The sequence below is a fragment of the Dreissena polymorpha genome, chromosome 12 (genome assembly GCF_020536995.1).
Source record: "Dreissena polymorpha isolate Duluth1 chromosome 12, UMN_Dpol_1.0, whole genome shotgun sequence".
Lineage (NCBI taxonomy): Eukaryota > Metazoa > Mollusca > Bivalvia > Myida > Dreissenidae > Dreissena > Dreissena polymorpha.
The window spans coordinates 38,885,003-38,903,377 of NC_068366.1; the positions used below are offsets into that span (position 1 = coordinate 38,885,003).

The 18,375-nt window shown below is 35.2% G+C and overlaps 1 protein-coding gene across 1 annotated transcript; it reads right to left on the reverse strand.

Annotated features, from left to right (window-relative positions):
- Positions 1-10,650: 10,650 nt before the first annotated feature.
- LOC127852900 (toll-like receptor 4) lies at positions 10,651-14,151 on the reverse strand. Its single transcript, XM_052386935.1, has 2 exons — positions 13,784-14,151; positions 10,651-13,564 (listed from the first exon to the last, which is right to left on the reverse strand). Exon 2 carries the CDS (start codon positions 13,422-13,424, stop codon positions 10,902-10,904), a length of 2,523 nt encoding a protein of 840 aa, XP_052242895.1. The 5' UTR covers positions 13,425-13,564; positions 13,784-14,151; the 3' UTR covers positions 10,651-10,901.
- Between the last annotated feature and the right edge of the window lie 4,224 nt (positions 14,152-18,375).

Sequence of the window (18,375 nt, forward strand, 5' to 3'; positions counted from 1 at the left end):
AAACAAACCTATTTTACAGGCAATTCTATTGGGTCGGTCTTACTTTAGTTATATCTACAGAATTAAATAGACAGTGTTCATTTCATACAGCAGTTATTGTGTGACTGGAATCTCCTTTGGTAAAATGAAAAGCGCCTCGCCCTTAACCAAGCTTTTTTAGAAGTGTGAATATATATAATCACGCCACATACTTTTTTATGTAGACCGTATATAATACATTTTGAGCATACTTTTGCCTACCACACATTTCAAATAATCGTCTTCGGGCTCACTTGTCTTACAGAATAATTAGAAAAAGCAGCGTAAATTAATGACTTTAATCTTCAAGCAAATTATATACCAAACAAGATTCTTACATAAAAAAAGTCGTTATCACTCAATATTGTTCATCTTCTTCTCTTCCTTCCGTTTCGTCGTTCTTCATATTTTCTGGGCGTCCTCTTTCCGCGTCTATTACTGATTCTCTCTGCCGACATCTCTAATTCGTCTCATTCATCAGACCAGATAGAAGTCACCATTTCAACGTCGGGATAAATTGTTTCATCTCAAAAGTCATCAATATACCCTTGCTTCACATGCTGCTCATAAACTCCCTGGTCACGAGATTTAGGTTTAAAAACATCTGCGAATACCGTATCTTTGTTTTGCTCACCAGTCTTTATTTCATCCTTCATTTTCTTTTCTTCATCTTCATTCTCTGCATATTTTCTAGCATTTGTCTTAGCCTTAATATTTATTTCGATCTGCTCCATTTGAAGTCTTATGAACTCGTTCCTTCTCTTCTCAATTTCACTTTCCTCATCCCCGCTGATGTGTTCTTCGTCAGTAAATTGATGTTCGTTTAGTTTCTCCCTCCAACTCTCATAATGAGTGCTTTCCTCATCTTCAGCATATATAAACTCCATACCGCCGTTGTTGTCAGTTTTGAATGCTGTCTCCATTTTCCGTTATCTTCATTTTCATCCTCATGCTCTGCGTCTTTTGTTTCATTTTCTTCGGTTCCTCCTCTTCATCAACAGATTCGTCATCCTCGCCATTCTCTTCAGTTTCCCCTACTTCGGTTTCTACATCTGTCCTTTGATTTGCATACATTTTCGCTCCCCTTTTATCGTTTCGGTCATCATTGGTTCAACATAGCGTCTCATTAAGTATTCATTGAGAAAGTGTCTATAAATACTTCCGTTCTTCTTGGTGACAACTAAAGTGAAAAGAAATCACATACAGGAAATGCCATCAGTATAGATTCAAATCCTGTACTACATATGTTACTAAACGTTTTGAAAAATACACACATTCAATAGAAAATAAATACCCGCACTTAGACACGATTATTTTTAAACCTGGTTCCCTTATATCACATGCATAATAGATTTGTTAATTAATATGTACCATATTTGTGCAATACCTCGTAACCTGACGTTACTTCGATTTTCCATCCTCTTTAATAAGCAGCACGATGGCTCGTGTGAACGCGCGCTGAATATTTTTTAAGTTTTGCAATTATTTCTTCCATTTCAGTGTGTCATCTCTGTTGTATGTTATGAAGCTGCAGCGTTGCTTATGACGCCGAAGTTATAATAGTATACTCTGTGACGTCATGGATTTTATTACGTCATCTATATTATTAACGTTTTATTTTGCTACTCCTCACGTTACGTTTAATATGAAAAGTCAGGTATTAAAATGAAATTCTTAACTCACCCTTTAAATGATATTATACGCATCCAACAGTATATGCTATGTTTATAGGTGTCTATCTGAACCGTTATTTATTTTTGGTGTTTTCACTTCATATACACTTATATTTGTTAATGCAGCATCAACATACTAAAACAATATCCCGGAAAGAAAAAAATAATGCATTTGAATATCAACCATAATTTCGTTTTGACAACTGACGACATAAATGATTCGATGAACGATGTGAATCTAAATTTAGTTTAAGTGCAGATTCGTTCATACGACACAAAGACACAATTTTGTTTACGTTTGATTGCAACGATATCTATTCATACGACACACGAACACTAACTCCGATCCTAATAAAAAGACAGTTCCGCTCTGCTTAGAGGACTGCGACAGTCATGTAAAATATCGAATATAATATATATTTTTTATAAACAACTGGTAGCAAGTTGAGTTGCAGATAATTGATCTACCACATTTTTACTAACTCTTTTGACCTGTTTATTCTTTTCAGCTCAATTCAACAGTGAAAAATGCCCATAATATCACTTTAAGTATTAAAACAGTTTTCATTCTAGGTCGGAAATGACAAACACTCCATTTTTTTAATACTATCTGACTGATGGTTCAGAACTTCAGTACATAAGTATAATAGATAGTATAACACAATTACGAAAAAAAAAAAAAACAGGGAATTGGTGGATACACTAAAAACTTTAAATTTAAGAGTGACTATGTCAACCTGAAATGTTTCTACTCATCTCCCACTTAGAACATTAATTTACATTATAGCACACTAAAAGAAATACTAAGATATGCAGTTGCTATTTATACAAAATATTATAGCGAAGTTGAAGAATATTGTAACAGGTTTTGGCTGTAAGTTTAACAATATCATTGTTAAAGAGAATATATATAAGCTTATCCTCATCACCTAGATTCACAAATTCTGGCTTAAGACTACTTGCTTTCTTCACCAATGGAGATAAAATATGTTCATATACATTGCATGATAGTAATACATGTTTTTCACATTCAACCACAGTTTTACACATTGGACACATTCTTCTGTCACAGAAATATTTTCATACTTACCAGTTTCAAGCTTTATTGGAGCTACTCCAATTCTGAATTTAGCTAGTGCAGACTTATGCTTGCGGGGCAAAAATATTTACAATAATGCTCTGTTTTGCAGTCGTTTTTCAACAATTTATATGTACTTAATTTATTACCACTAATACCATTTCGACCAACATTTCTATCAAGTTAAGCTCTCCATTCATCCAAATACATTGACAAAGCTTTAATATAAAGAAGTGAAACTCCAGCTGCTGGAGCAGTATTGCGTTATCATTATATACAATTAGTTGGTTCTTTATTTAAGGCAAGTTTCCTAAACAGTACAAAACAGCATAATACAAAACAACATAAACACATATACGAATAAAGCTGGGGTCATCGCTTTGGAACGGTCAATGCAAAGCATTGGGGGTTTAAACCGGTTTTAGAGCGCTCAACCTCACACTTGGCCCAGCAATATTCATGATACATATAAGTGTAAATAAAATTTAACCACATAACATTGTAACTCAAATTAAACAATAATAAAAGGGAATTAAAACACATTCAATTTAATTACCATTTAATTACTCAATGGGAGGAAAGAGACCAGAGCAACAGTTACACATTTTTGAGGAACGATGTAATGAAACTACGAAAGAGTGTCAACTACATCCCTTCTTGTTAGAAAAAGATTTAAGAATATAGCGTCATGAAGTTAATATTTCAGATCGTCATCGCTCATATCCAGGAAGAAGCAGCAATAATGGGTGAAAAAGATCCATATTACATAGCTCGGCTGTTTATGTGACTGTTAAAAAATAAGAAGCACTCGTCAGAGAGAAAATATTAATACAATTTATCGCTTTAAACCCGGTGACCTATGCATGTAGACTAAAACAGTGACGGTGTGTCGTATGAAGCAATACAGAAGCGATGACGTCAAAAATTGACTCTATTAACATCCATTCTAATAAATCTATGCCACTGTCAGCATACAGAACTCCACTGTTTTACATGTGGTGGTTGACATGCTAACTCTCCATATAGAACTGCCGTAGGTGTATACCGTCCTACCCTAAGATAGAAACGCATTGCCATATTCTGTATGACATCTATGCAGGAAAAGGACCTGTTACCCCAAATAGAAGCACCATAAGATATGACTGGCCAAACCATTGAATCGTACAGCTTAACAAAAACATCATATGGCATGGATCCCAATGATTGGGACTTGGCAATCATTCAACCCAATGCTCTACCTGCACTCTGAGCTATACACTTAGCAGTCATATTATTATTTAGACACTCATCAAGTAACAGACCCAGGTAGCTATAGTGTTCAACTATTTAAAGACTATGCTCACCACATGTAAAATCAAATGATGTTCTACATACCGACTGAGGCCTAACATGAACAATGTTGCTGTTCGTAGGGTTGACTATCATAGTGTTTGGTGTACACCAGTTTGCTAACACATTTAAAAGAAGTTGAAGATTATTTTCAGATTCAGCAATGAGTACAATATCATCTGCATATAGTAATATGGTGATCTTATCATTTTCTATGTCAATTCGTTTTCCAACCGATTTAATTCCATGTACTAGATCATTTAAGAACAGATTAAACAGTAAAGGTGACAGCGAACATCCCTGTCTGAGGCCACAGTTTACATCGAACCATTCCGTTGTAAGACCATTTATTCTTACACAAGACGCGACTGATTTATACAATGACTGTATTGCGTGTAACATATTACCCTGAAATCCTTTACTCTTTAATTTGTCCCACAAAAGTGATCTGTCAATAAAATCATATGCCTTACGAAAATATATGAATGAACAAAATGTTGCTAACTTATGGTTCTAGTTTCTATAATATTAGTTAAAGACGACACATGATAAATGGTACTGCGGCCTTTTTTAAAGTCATTTTGCTCGTCGCAGAGCATATCATTTGATTCTGCCCATTTTGATTAACGGTCATTTAATATTGTAAAATATATCTTATACATGGTGCAAGACAACGATAAACCCCTATATGACATCGGATTGCTCGGATAAACAGTACTTTATCTAAAACTAAACAACTAGATTTTATTCAATGTTTTAACCTTACTAGTAGGTACATTGATGACATACTTAATTTAGATAACCCATTCTTTAAACAATATATTTACAAAATCTACCCGAACGAACTAGTCTTAAATAGATCGTGTCAATCCAATACAGACGCTGCGTATTCAGACTTACATCTTACTATTAATAATAATATAATTAAAACTAGTTTATACGACCAACGGGACGACTTTAACTTTGAAATTGTGAATTTTCCGTTCCTAGATGCCAACATCCCTAAAGGTCCGTCCTATGTATTTACATTTCGCAGTAGGTACGTGATGCCAGAGCATGTTCATGTATAAAAGATTTGAATGATCGTAATCGTATATTAACGAAGAAATTGCTAAAACAATGTATTCTTGTATCATAACCTTAGAAGTAAATTCGCTAAATTTCACTCAAAGTATGTTGATTTAATTTCTAGATATAATGTTTCTTTAAAATGGCATTTAACTAATGGAATTTCCCAACCATCATTTTATGGAGATGTTTTGAAGTGCGTTCGCAAATTAAAATATCTTAAAGAAAATGTTTATATTAAACTTTTCAATTTAATATACTCATTTTTATCAAAAGGATATGATGTTAACGTACTTAAAACACGTGCGTGTTGGTTTTCGATTCACAATATCTTTCTTCTCTTAAAATTTGAAATCATTAATGGAATTACCATTTTAAACGTTTGATTCTTAAATATCTAATTACCTAAACTGGTTTTATTAGTAATTCAATTTTACAGTACCGCCCATTTAATATTTTTATGTTACAGCACTGCCCCAGGATTTTGTTCACGTCATCGTGTCTTCGCTCGTCAATTACGTCGTATGATATTCTTTCCTGTTCCTGGCTACATAGATTTTTGTGACGTCATCGCTTCATACTTTAACTATTTTAATCTACATGCATAGGTCATTGAGTTTAAAGCGTTCAATTTTTATTGTGTTTTCTCTCTGACAGGCGTTTCTTGTTTTATTTATTTTTTAGCAGTCACATAAACAACCAAGCTATGTAATATGGATCTTTTTCACCCATGATTGCTTCTTCTTCCTGTATTTGCGCGATGATGATCTGAAATATTAACTTCATGGCGCTATATTCTTAAATCTTTTTCTATAAAGAAGGAATGTAGTTGACACTTGTTCGTAGTTTCATTTCATCGTTCCTCAAAAAGTTGTAACTGTTGCTCTGGTATCTTTCCTACCATTGAGTAATTAAATGGTTATTAAATTGAATACGTTTCTATTCCCTTTTATTATTGTTTAATTTGAGTTACAATGCTATGAGGTTAAATTTTATTTGCACTTAAATGTATCATGAATATTGCTTGGCCAAGTGTGAGGTTGAGCGCTCTAAAACCGGTTTAAACCCCAAATGCTTTGCATTGACCGTTCCAAGGCGGTGACCCCAGCTTTATTCTTATATGTGTTTATGTTGTTTTGTATTGTGCTGTTTTGTACTGTTTTGGCAATCGGTCACTTGCCTTAAATAAAGGACCAACTAATTGTATTTAATAAGAATTCAATACTGCTCCAGCAGCTGGAGTTTCACTTCTTTATATTGATTTTGGAATGGGGCATATTATTATCTTACTCCATTCTGACGGAATAATTCATTTTGAAAAACATTTTTTAATATGTCCATAGGCATATGATCAAAACCCCAGGCTTTACCATTTTTAGCCTGATTGACAGCTTAAAAACTTCTTCAACAGATATAGTATTGTTTAAATCTCTGTAACACCACTCAAATGATTACCATAATATAAAACATTGCCAATATTTGTGCTACTCACATTATTAGGTCATTTAAAAGATGGCTGAAATAATTCTTCCATTTTCAAGAACAATATTGACATCGTTTGATACACCATTTTCTGTCATAACCTCCAACGGTATGCGCTTACTCCTTGAGCGTGAAACCCCTACCCTGCCAATGGTTTTCCAGCTTTCAGTCTGGTTATTTTTGCAATCTGACTGTCACTGTAGCTCATTTTGTAAGCTTACCCAGTATTGACACTTGCTTTGTTGTACGGATTTATCAAAACTCTTAAGTGCAGAAATGAACCGAGACTTCAGTACTGATTTTTCAGCACGACGATTACGCCAATTACGTTTAGCTTCACAAACGGTATTCCAAAGGCAAGATAAGTTATTATTCCACCAAGGCTTCCCTATTTTTCTTTTCTTATTAGATGTTCTACCATCAATTGTAATAGACTTAAATGGATCTTTAAAATACATTTCTTGCCTAATATTATGATAAATATCTGCATATGCAGTATCTACATCGTGTATTTCTTGTAAACTCGGTTCTAGTTTAAAAAAAAACACTGGTGAATACTATTTACAATATTATCTGATCACATACAAAATTCAGGAATACACTTTAAATCCAATTTATCATAACTAACATTGTTCTCTTCATTTCTGGACGGAAGTTCTACAGAGTTTTCACACAAACTCCCCAACTGCACAGTTCACGATAATACCGAGTGATCTGGAAAAAACACGACCGACAAATCATTCACAGTATTTATTTCTGCAATAAGCTCACCGGACCTTTTGACTGTGAAATAAGAAAATCTATGCCAATACTCGTGTTGAACCAAACAATAGTCCACTACAGAACATCCCTTTGTAGAAGCAGTTGTGATATCAAGTTTATCACTATTGTTAGAATTAAATATATATTTAAATGCTTAGTTTTTAAATTGTTAAAATGTTAACTTTATATTTAGCGCGCTTTTATTTTTGGCGCTAAAAAGTATGACGTCTCGTTAACGTCGCCGCTTTTTTTTACGTCGACGTCACATAACAAACTTCGGCCAGTAGAAAAACAAAAGTTAACGGCAACGGCCGATTGATAAGACAAACACATAATTATTCAGGATTTGAAGCTAAATAAATTATAAGACACCAAAGTTCGGTGAGAGTTTTGATATATCTTTTATATACACGCATATTTCATTTTTGTTTTAAATTAAGTAATAATTAATAACATACGATAGTTTAGTTTTTATGTACTACAAGAGTCAAGATATTAGATCTACATGATTTGAAAGAGTAAACATTTTTGAACATATTATGTATGTTTATGTTTATCTATGTTTATGTATTAGCAATTGTAATTTGATAACGATTTGAACCTGGTATTTATTTTTTTCATATCTCTATTTGTAGAGAATCGCCAGGTAACGCCATGAATGAATGTATGGCCATGTTAGATGATAAATAAAAGAATTGATACCGGCGCATCTCTCGAGTGTTGTACTATAATAAATTGACGATCCCAAATCCCGAACAATTATTTATACCATTTAAGACACACATGTTTCTGTCAATAAGAAAATCAATAAGACAATCACCATACATATTTGACTTATAATCAACAATATTTGTATCTGGTATCTACTCCAACAATGAAATCAAAGTTATCACCAATACGACTATTTAACTCACCACATATGAATAGTAAACCATCTGTCTTGAATATATAGATACCAGCTAAAAGATTATCATTAAAATCATGAGCATCAGTCTGTCTATACGAGTTTATCGGTGGCAAGTAGCATACACAGGCATACAATTTATCATTTGACATTTTACTAACAAATACGTATATCAAAAATGTTAAGCAACTCATCTTTAATAAGAAAACCAACACCCCCAGATCCCGAACGTGCATTAACATGAATATTTTTCCTATTATTTCCAAACCAGGAGTAGCCTGATAAATGTTTTACAAATGTACATCATTATTAATAAGGTGAGATTCAGCAATTCCTAAAATATCCAAATCGAGATGCCTATCTACTTTGTTGCCAACGTCCACGTTGCTGGTTACCGCGACCTCTGGCTTGACCTCTTTCCATTGGGCCCTGACCGCGTTGACCACGATTGTTTCCACCACGTCTAGCTGACCACGAAGTTCCAGCATTGTTAGTACTATCTCAATCACCGCGGTTGTCATTATTATAAGCACCACTATTGTTACCAACATTATTATTTCTGCGCCCGTCATTTTGTGAACTATTATCGCGATTATCACTATGACTATGGTCTTTATGAAACACGCGATTTCGTCTTACCGAGAGGCTTCCACCTCTGCTAATTGCCTGCATAACGGCACGAAGGTTTGTTGCGATATTTGAAATATGTGACTGCAAGACTGTCAATAATGTATTAGATAGTCTAACATTTATTCAGTTGATTCGAACATAATATAACAGCAGTGCTATAATGAAGATTAAAATTCTAACAAGAAATATCTTTAAAAAAGATATACGGCGTAAATAGTTTAATGAATGAGATCAAGTATAGCGAATGTCTTTTTCTGTGCAGTTCTTAGCTGCATCACACGCAGTACGGGATGTTACGGGGAGTTTTCGCGGCTTATTTTACATTATAACATATTGCTGGTCATAAACCTATAGATACAAAACAGAAAACCAAAAGAAGAATGGAAGTGAAATTTAAACATATGAGTCAACCGGCCACACGAGAAGTATCCGTATTTATAGGCGCGTTCTTCGAACAAACCTGTTTTAGTGGTTTGTCGGGCATTGCTATTTGATTCGATTATTAACAGTATCAATTATCATCGTGCTAATGCTTAAAGTGATATTATGGGCATTTTGCACTGTTGAATTGAGCTGAAAAGAATTAACAGGTCAAAATAGTTAGTTAAAATGTGGTTACTGATTAATTATCTGCAACTCACCTTGCTACCAGTTGTTTATAAAAATATATTTTATATTCGATATTCTTACGTGACCCACCCAGTCCTGTAAGCTGAAATGATCCGTAAAACAATTTCGTGTCTTTGTGTCGTATGAACAAATCTGCACTAAAACTAAATTTAGGTTCAACTCGTAAACGCATGATCAGTTGTCAAACGAAAGTACGGTTGATATTCAAATGCATTATTTTTCTCTTTCTGGTATATTGTTTAAGTATGATGATGCTGCATTAATTAATATAAGTGTATATGAAGTAGAAACATAAAAAATAATCAACGGTTGCGATAGACACCTATAAACTGTTACATGCTCATAATATCACTTTAGTACATTAGGCAATATGGACGAATAATTATTGTTAAATTTATCAACAATAATATTTATCATTGTATTGTTGAAAACACATTAAGAATCTATTATTTACATACCATAATTATATTGCTGAATATCTTCATTTAACATATTTCTGGTCTAAAGAAAATTCCAGGTCACCTAGTTCACGGATAACGTCTTTATTATATAACGATTATTTTACTGGCCGCCAACTCCGGTGATGACCTGTATATAAACTCTGAATGTCCGCGAATTGACCCGATATACCTCGCGGGTTGAAATGCAATGCTTTAAAGTGAGGCCTCACTTCCATTGCTCTTTATACTTTTACATGTTAACATGTTGACAGGAATAAGGAAGTAAGTACTAAATATGAGAACATAGCCTTTTAAGTATAAACGCTCTTGCGCTGGTAATACTCTGAAAATAAAAGGTGTACACACAAACTGTATTGATGTCGAGAATTGAGTGTAAAACTGTTCTATCTATTAAGCCTTTTCATTCGAGATAAAATTGTTTCATACAGTAAAACAGTGTTACAAAGACGCGGATATGTTTCCAATGTTCTGGTGGTATACTCAAATCAGCCAATGGAATAAATGAAGTGTATTCATTCGTACCTAGCCGCGGGAAATTTTATTGGAATTTTATTGGACACTTACAAAGGTCAGGCTAAGGTGAAAAGCTGGCTTATGCAGCTTACGCCGAATAAAACCATTCTAATACAATACAATTTTGTCTTTGCAAACAAAACACACAAACTAGTGACAAGACCACTTGCAAGAACCAATATGACTACAAACATTCCCATGTCCAAACATGTGTGTTTTCATGTATGTGCATTTTATTGTAAATACAATTATCATTTGTATACACAAATATACACTTTTACGTCACCGGCTAATGCAGTCTTTCAAACTGTTCCAAAACGCGTTTTGAGAAGCTTCTGTGTCCTTTGAAAAATCTAAAACCGGTGAATCTTGCAAGGTTTACTTACTTCCTTCGGTAGAAAGCGAACTGGGATATCTTCCACGTACACAATTACAGTAACCGGTCGATTCGTGGTAATGGCTTCTATGATAGCAATGTTTATTTCAAACCTAAACCATTTGTTCTTAAGAGAATGTCTGCTTAGAAGCAATATTGTTTTTCTGCTCGAGCTGATTGCTTCGACGATATTCAGAGCATTGATATCACCAAGTGGAAAGTCGCGGTCTCGAATATTAAGCCGCAGGTTGGATTCAACTTCAAGCTTTGTGTGTATAGTCCTTACAACTAAACTGGTCTCATGATCGTCATAGGCTAAATATGCATCATACTGAAACATGTCGTGTCGTGCATCCATAGTAATATCCCGACGTTTCACGACAGTGTAGTACCAATAGACAATATGCCAGCGGTACCTAAATATAATTGCCGAAATATTGATGACGACAAATACTGAGATAATTGCTGTTAGTGATGTAATTAAGGATAAATAAGTATAGCAATGAGTGACTAGAGCATCAGCTGTACTTGACTCAATGCGAGATCTACTTTCATTATCATAGTAACAAATATAAAAGTGCTTTCCTGTTACAGAAAAATTTGTTGTTAACAGCCATCTCAAGAATTCGATGTTATCGCAATTACACACCAATTTATTGTCCTGCAAGTTAACAACTACTGCATGTTCCGATGTCATGTCAGACAGATATACTCGAACGGGTTCAGATAAAGTTTGAAGACGATTATTTCTCAGATTCAGGACTGACAAATTTCTTAAATTTTGTAAGTTAAGGTCAAAGATGTCAAGGTAATTTTCCGAAAGATCGATTATTTGTAAACTGACGCATTGACAGAAAAGCGAACTTGTTAAACTGTAAATTCTATTCTTTGACAAATTAATGGTTTTTAGATGTTTTAGAGGTGCGAACATATTGACTGCTTTGGCAGATCCTAATTCGAAACCAATGATATTATCTTGTATTTCCAGGTATTTTAAAGATGGCGTACCTCTAAATACTGATTCTGACAATGTTTCAATAAAATTGCTCGATATATTAAGAAACGTCAAAGACAACAAAGATGGCAGTTTCAATTCTTCGTTGATATAATTACAGGAAATGTCAATATATTCTATAACATTTTCAGAGTATCCAAAGTTTAAAACATTTGTAAGAGATTTCGTGCCGGTAAATATAAATTTCTTTAGGTTTAAATTGGAACCATTTAAATATTCTATCGTTCTGCGCCGGGGTTTTTCTACAGGGAAATGAATAATATTCTTAAACCGAAATTGATTTCCGAAATCTAGCACTTCAATGCTAGGATTAGTCCATACAAGTGCATCGACAAATAAACCATAAAAAAGAAAGTTTTGTTTTAAACTCAACACTTTGAGAGTGGAATATTTTGAAAAAAGTGGAATGTTAAAATCTATTATTTCAATAGAGTTTGAATCCATATACAATTCCGTTAAATTTAGCTGATTAATGTAAAACAAATTTTTATTATCTAATCTATTAACTTCCTGATAAGGGTTTGATACTAAGTTCATTTTCAGTATTTTAATATTACTATCCATTAAAGCTTTCGCAACAGGACCTAACACGTGCTGCATTCCCAAGTGATAATTCTCTGAAATATCCAGGTATCGCAATGACTTCAGACGTGCAAGAGCTACCGGCGAAAGTGATGATATGTTACAATGCCTCATGGAGAGATTTTGAAGATGCAGCAAACCGTCAAACATATCATCATCTACAACGTTTAATTCACATCCATAAGGTGGCCCTTTTAGTATTAAGGTGGACAAACGCGTATTAAGAAAATGGTCATCAAATTTCATCTTTCTGAATCCGTCGATGACAAGAAACTTTAAATTTTTCAATGGCTGAAATGTCCGCCCGTTAAGCCAGGAAGCATCGCCTGTAATCACATTTCCATGCATGACAAGCAGACGAAGATTTATCAAAGAATCAAAAATTCCATCATGAATACCTGTTTGCAACGTTATCATAATGTTGTTGTCTATATATAAATCTGTAAGATTTGTAAGGTCCCTAAATGCATCTTTTGCTATTTGCCGTATTTTATTATGAGACAACCTCAGGACTTTCAATAGTGTCAAGCCATGAAAATTGCCATAGGTGACATTTGAAATATCATTCCTTGTGTAATCAAGGTCAACAGTTTTTCGACTAATATCATCGAGCGCATTTTCGAGACCTTTATCAGCGCAATCCACGTACAGACGCTCATTATAATGTGAGCATGTACACACGGAGCAGTAGTTTGGTGTTTCAGGTCCCACCATATGCTTACGTACTGCATCCTTCTTCCATGTCATTGAATCTAACCAATGGGTGTCTGTAGTATCATCCGTGATGTCTTCAAACACGTGTAGATTTGCGTTCACAGACGCTCCATCCATATGCCGACTGTTTGCACTTAGAGATAGTATTTGATTGGTGATAACGAAAACAACCACTATATATAAAGCCATTGTATCTAGCGTTCACAGTTAACGGATGATGATAATATAATATAATGCTAGATTAGAACTGCATAGCAGACAACTGCTCAAAGAAGATTATAAACTCCAGTGGACAAAATACGAATCAAGAAGAGGAACTGTCGTTCTGACTGAAACAATAAAACGTATTTGTATAATAAATGCTCTTTTGAGCGATGTTTAATTATTATTACTGTCCATGAAATTATAAATCAAAACTGTTGTATCAATCGTGTTTAATAAAACGGATTTGAAACTGGAACTAAGGATTTTTGTTCAAGTATGTTTATACTGTCAAATCGCTTAAATAATAAACCGTTGTAGAAACTATAAAAATCTTAAAAACTTACACTCATGTAAAATTCCGTAAAAGATTTCTTGTGTTCTGCTTTATAATAAAAAAGTTCCTATAACATTCGTTTTTCACACTAGAGCTCGGCCTACTGATCAGATTTTCCAACAGCATCTTAATTGCCACTATCAACTTCACAAGTAGTTTATTTAACTTCCGCGTTTTATAAATTGAGTTATCCTACCATTGATTGAACGTCACTAGTGATTACACGTTTCATTCCGAGTGTCCGAGTTTCGCATTTAAACCATCATAACGTTTTCATTGAACACGTTTGAATGTATATTGATGAACACATTCTTACAAATGTGCACTAGCATGCGTCAGTGTATCCGTACTTCTGTTTTGACAACTGACGACAGAAATGATTCGATGTACGATGTGAATCTAAATTTAGTTTTAGTGCAGATTCGTTCATACGATACAAAGACACAATTTTGTTTTACGGATCACTGCAACGAGATCTATTCATGACACACGAACACTAACTCCGATCCTAATAAAAAGACAGTTCCGCTCGGCTTAGAGGACTGGGACAGTCATGTAAAATATCAAATATAATATATATTTTTTATAAACAACTGGTAGCAAGATGAGTTGCAGATAATTGGTCAGTTATCACATTTAAACTAACTCTTTTGAACTGGTTATTCTTTGCAGCTCAATTCAACAGTGAAAAATGCCCATATTATCACTTTAATATCACTTTAATAGATATTGGACTAGGTTCTACCTGCCAAACGTCCAATTAGGTCACATAAACATTTTAAGATGTTTGTCGGATATGCCGTACCAAAAAAACGTACATTTTTTTCACGCATATTCCATTTTACGGAGCACCCTGTTTTTCCTTGTGTTAGATTTCTTCAATCACACGATTCAAGAACATTAACTTGGCCCGATGGTTGTTAATGTACAAAATACATTAAGTAAGTAAGTATTTTTTAGAATGCGCTTTCGACCGCTTCTCAATTATTTAGAAGTTTCATTTGAAGTATGTTTTCAATGTGGTAGCATGTGGAAGTGTCCTGGAGCGAGAAAGCCATCCTTTGCGACAGTTGCGATCGATGGTTCCATATGGACTGCCAAGGGATAGGTAACTCAACATATGCACTCCCTGTCCTTAATTGCGTCCTAAGATTCACTTAGTGACACAAATATATACTATAAACTAGAGTCAGCCCAATCCCATGTAAACGATGCTTTTCTACAGGCGGTAGGGTCCTTCCTTAGCACCTCGAGCCCTAACTTAGACCATCATCCCACTCCGCAAGCCACATCTACCCCAAAATCTTAAGTTATTACAACCAACTCCAAACCAAGAGCCAGTACAAAACCCCCAAAAGCCCCGATCAGTAAAAATCAACGCATTACTGTCCTGAACATAAATTGTAGGTCAACAAGGGCTGTTTGTAAAACATGCATGCCCCCCATATGGGCTGTCCGTTGTAGTGGCAGCCATTGTGTGAATACGATTTTTGTCACTGTGACCTTGACCTTTGACCTAGTGACCTGAAAATCAATAGGGGTCAACTGCGGGTCACGATCAATGTACCTATGAAGTGTAATGATCCTAGGCAAAAGCGTTCTTGAGTTATCATCCGAAAATCATTTTTCTATTTCGGGTCACCGTGACCTTGACCTTTGACTTTGTGACCTCAAAATCAATAGAGGTCATCTGCAAGTCATGATCAATCTACCTATGAAGTTTCATGATCCTAGGCATATGCGTTCTTGAGTTATCCAAAAACCATTTTACTATTTCAGGTCACCGTGACCTTGACCTTTGACCTAGTGACCTCAAGATCAATAGGGGTCATCTGCGAGTCATGATCAATCTACCCATGAAGTTTCATGATCCTAGGCGTATGCGTTCTTGAGTTATCATCCGGAAACCATTTTACTATTTCGGGTCACCGTGACCTTGACCTTTGACCTAGTGACCTCAAAATCAATAGGGGTCATCTGCAAGTCATGATCAATCTACCCATGAAGTTTCATGATCCTAGGCGTATGCGTTCTTGAGTTATCATTCAAAAACCATTTTACTATTTCTGGTCACCTTGACCTTTGACCTCAAAATCAATAGGGGTCATCTGCGAGTCATGATCAATCTACCTATGAAGTTTCATGATCCTAGGCCCAAGCGTTCTTGAGTTATCATCTGACAACCACCTGGTGGACGGACCGACAGACCGACCGACCGACAGACCGACCGACAGACCGACATGAGCAAAGCAATATACCCCCTCTTCTTCGAAGGGGGGCATAATAAAAAATAAAGTTCCGGAACTACATCAGATGATCGATCAAGTGAAACCAGATGTAATTCTGTTGTAGTGAAACCTTGCTCAAGCCTGACATCCATACTGCTGAAACCAGTCAAACCTTTATAAACATAAAGGATAAAGCAAACATCCTCAAAAAACAGTTCGGGTATTTTTTCTACCGGCCACAACCGCTGAGTCTAAAGCAAATGTGCAAAAGTGTACTAAACCCACCCTCCCACAGAATGCCCCCCTATTACAATAACGGTTGATGGCGTAGACAAACTCCTGGCAGGCCTAAACCCAAATAAAGCTCAAAGCCCAGATCAAATCTCGCCAAGAGCCCTAAAGAACTTCACAACGAAATAGCCCCCATCCTCACTCATATATTTAGGTTATTATTAGAAACAGGTATCGTGCCCGATAATTGGAAAAATGCAACAATACCACCAGTATATAATCAAAGTACTGACAGTACTGGTGTGACGATGCTTTTGAAGAGGATTGATATAAAAGCATCTATTTAAGTTTATCTACATCGCCACAATTGTGTATGTGGGTACGAAATTTTGGGGTAGGAAAAAAATGGGTAAGAAAATTTTGGTTGCACAAATTATGCCAAAACAAGATGTGTTTGTGAAACACACCCCTATATGACGTTTGACCTTGAAGGATGACCTTGACCCTTCACCACTCAAAATGTGCAGCTCCATGAGATACACATGCATGTCAAATATAAAATTGCTAGCTTCAATATTGCAGAAGTTACATAACATGAGCAATTTTAACCCATATATTTGACCTAGAAGGATGACATTGACCTTGACCTTTCACCACTCAAAATGTGCAGCTCCTTGAGATACACATACATGCCAAATATCAAGTTGCTATCTTCAATATTGCAAAAGTATTCATAAAATATGCAATTTGGGCCACATATATTTACCCTCTGACCTTGAAGGATGACCTTGACCTTGACCTTTCACCACTCAAAATGTGCAGCTCCATAAGTTACACATGCATGCCAAATATCAAGTTGCTATCTTCAATATTGCAAAAGTATTCATAAAATAAGCGATTTGGGCCACATATATTTGACCTCTGACCTTGAAGGATGACCTTGACCTTGACCTTTCACCACTCAAATGTGCAGCTCCATGAGATACACATGCATGCCAAATATCAAGTAGCTATCTTCAATATTGCAAAAGTATTCATAAAATGAGCGATTTTGGCCACATATATTTGACCTCTGACCTTAAAGGATGACCTTGACCTTGACCTTTCACCACTCAAAATGTGAAGCTCCATGAGATACACATGCATGCCAAATATCAAGTTGCTATATTCAATATGGCAAAAGTTATTGCAAAATGTTAAAGTTGGCGCAAACCAACCAACAGACCAACCAACCAACAGACCAACCAACCAACAGACAGGGCAAAAACAATATGTTCCCCACTACTATAGTGGGGGACATAAAAAATGGGTACGAAAAAAGATTTGGTTACGAAAAAAAATTTGGGTAGGAAAAACAAATTGGGTACGAAAAAAAAATTGGGTACAAGCAAAAATGTGGGTACGAACAAAATTGGGTACGAACAAAATTGGGTACGAAAAATGTAGGGTACGAGAAAACAATTGGGGGTACAGGGAAGTAGTACCCGTGGGGAACTTGATCCATTCAGGGAAACTGGGAGGCGGGCTACATTCTCGATCAAATATAACAAGAAATATCTTCTGTACCACTTCATATCTTAAAAAACCCTTCTGTTACAGTGAAACATTTGTGGGTTATAACATTATGTTTCAGCATATAAATTGAAAGCTTGACGTGCTCTTTAATTACACCATGCTCTTTAATTTCACATGTATATCATACCAAACTTGATATTTTGTTGTTTCCTTTCCTAAGTTAATGATGCTATAAGTACGGACGTGATTTCACATGCCCATGTGCATGAACATATAATTTTTCTCTTTTGGTTATTTTTTTTCTCTCTAATTCAATAAGCTTAGGCATGTTTGTTTACGGCAATAATTTAATGATGATTCCCGAAAGTAGGTATGAGCACATAGTCGTAAGAGCACTTGAATACGTGAGTTCGCCCATGAACACATGGTAAGGTTAACTATAATCTCCGCGATATGACAAAATATGTGTTTAAAACAGCAAACAATATCCAACAAACGAATGAATGATCAAACATAGTATGTGCACTGATGTGGCTCTGTAATTTCTGTTTGAAAAGTTTATAAGATATGCAAAATGAGAAAGTACGCATAAGAGTGAGTTTCACAGATGTCATACGACAATTATGCT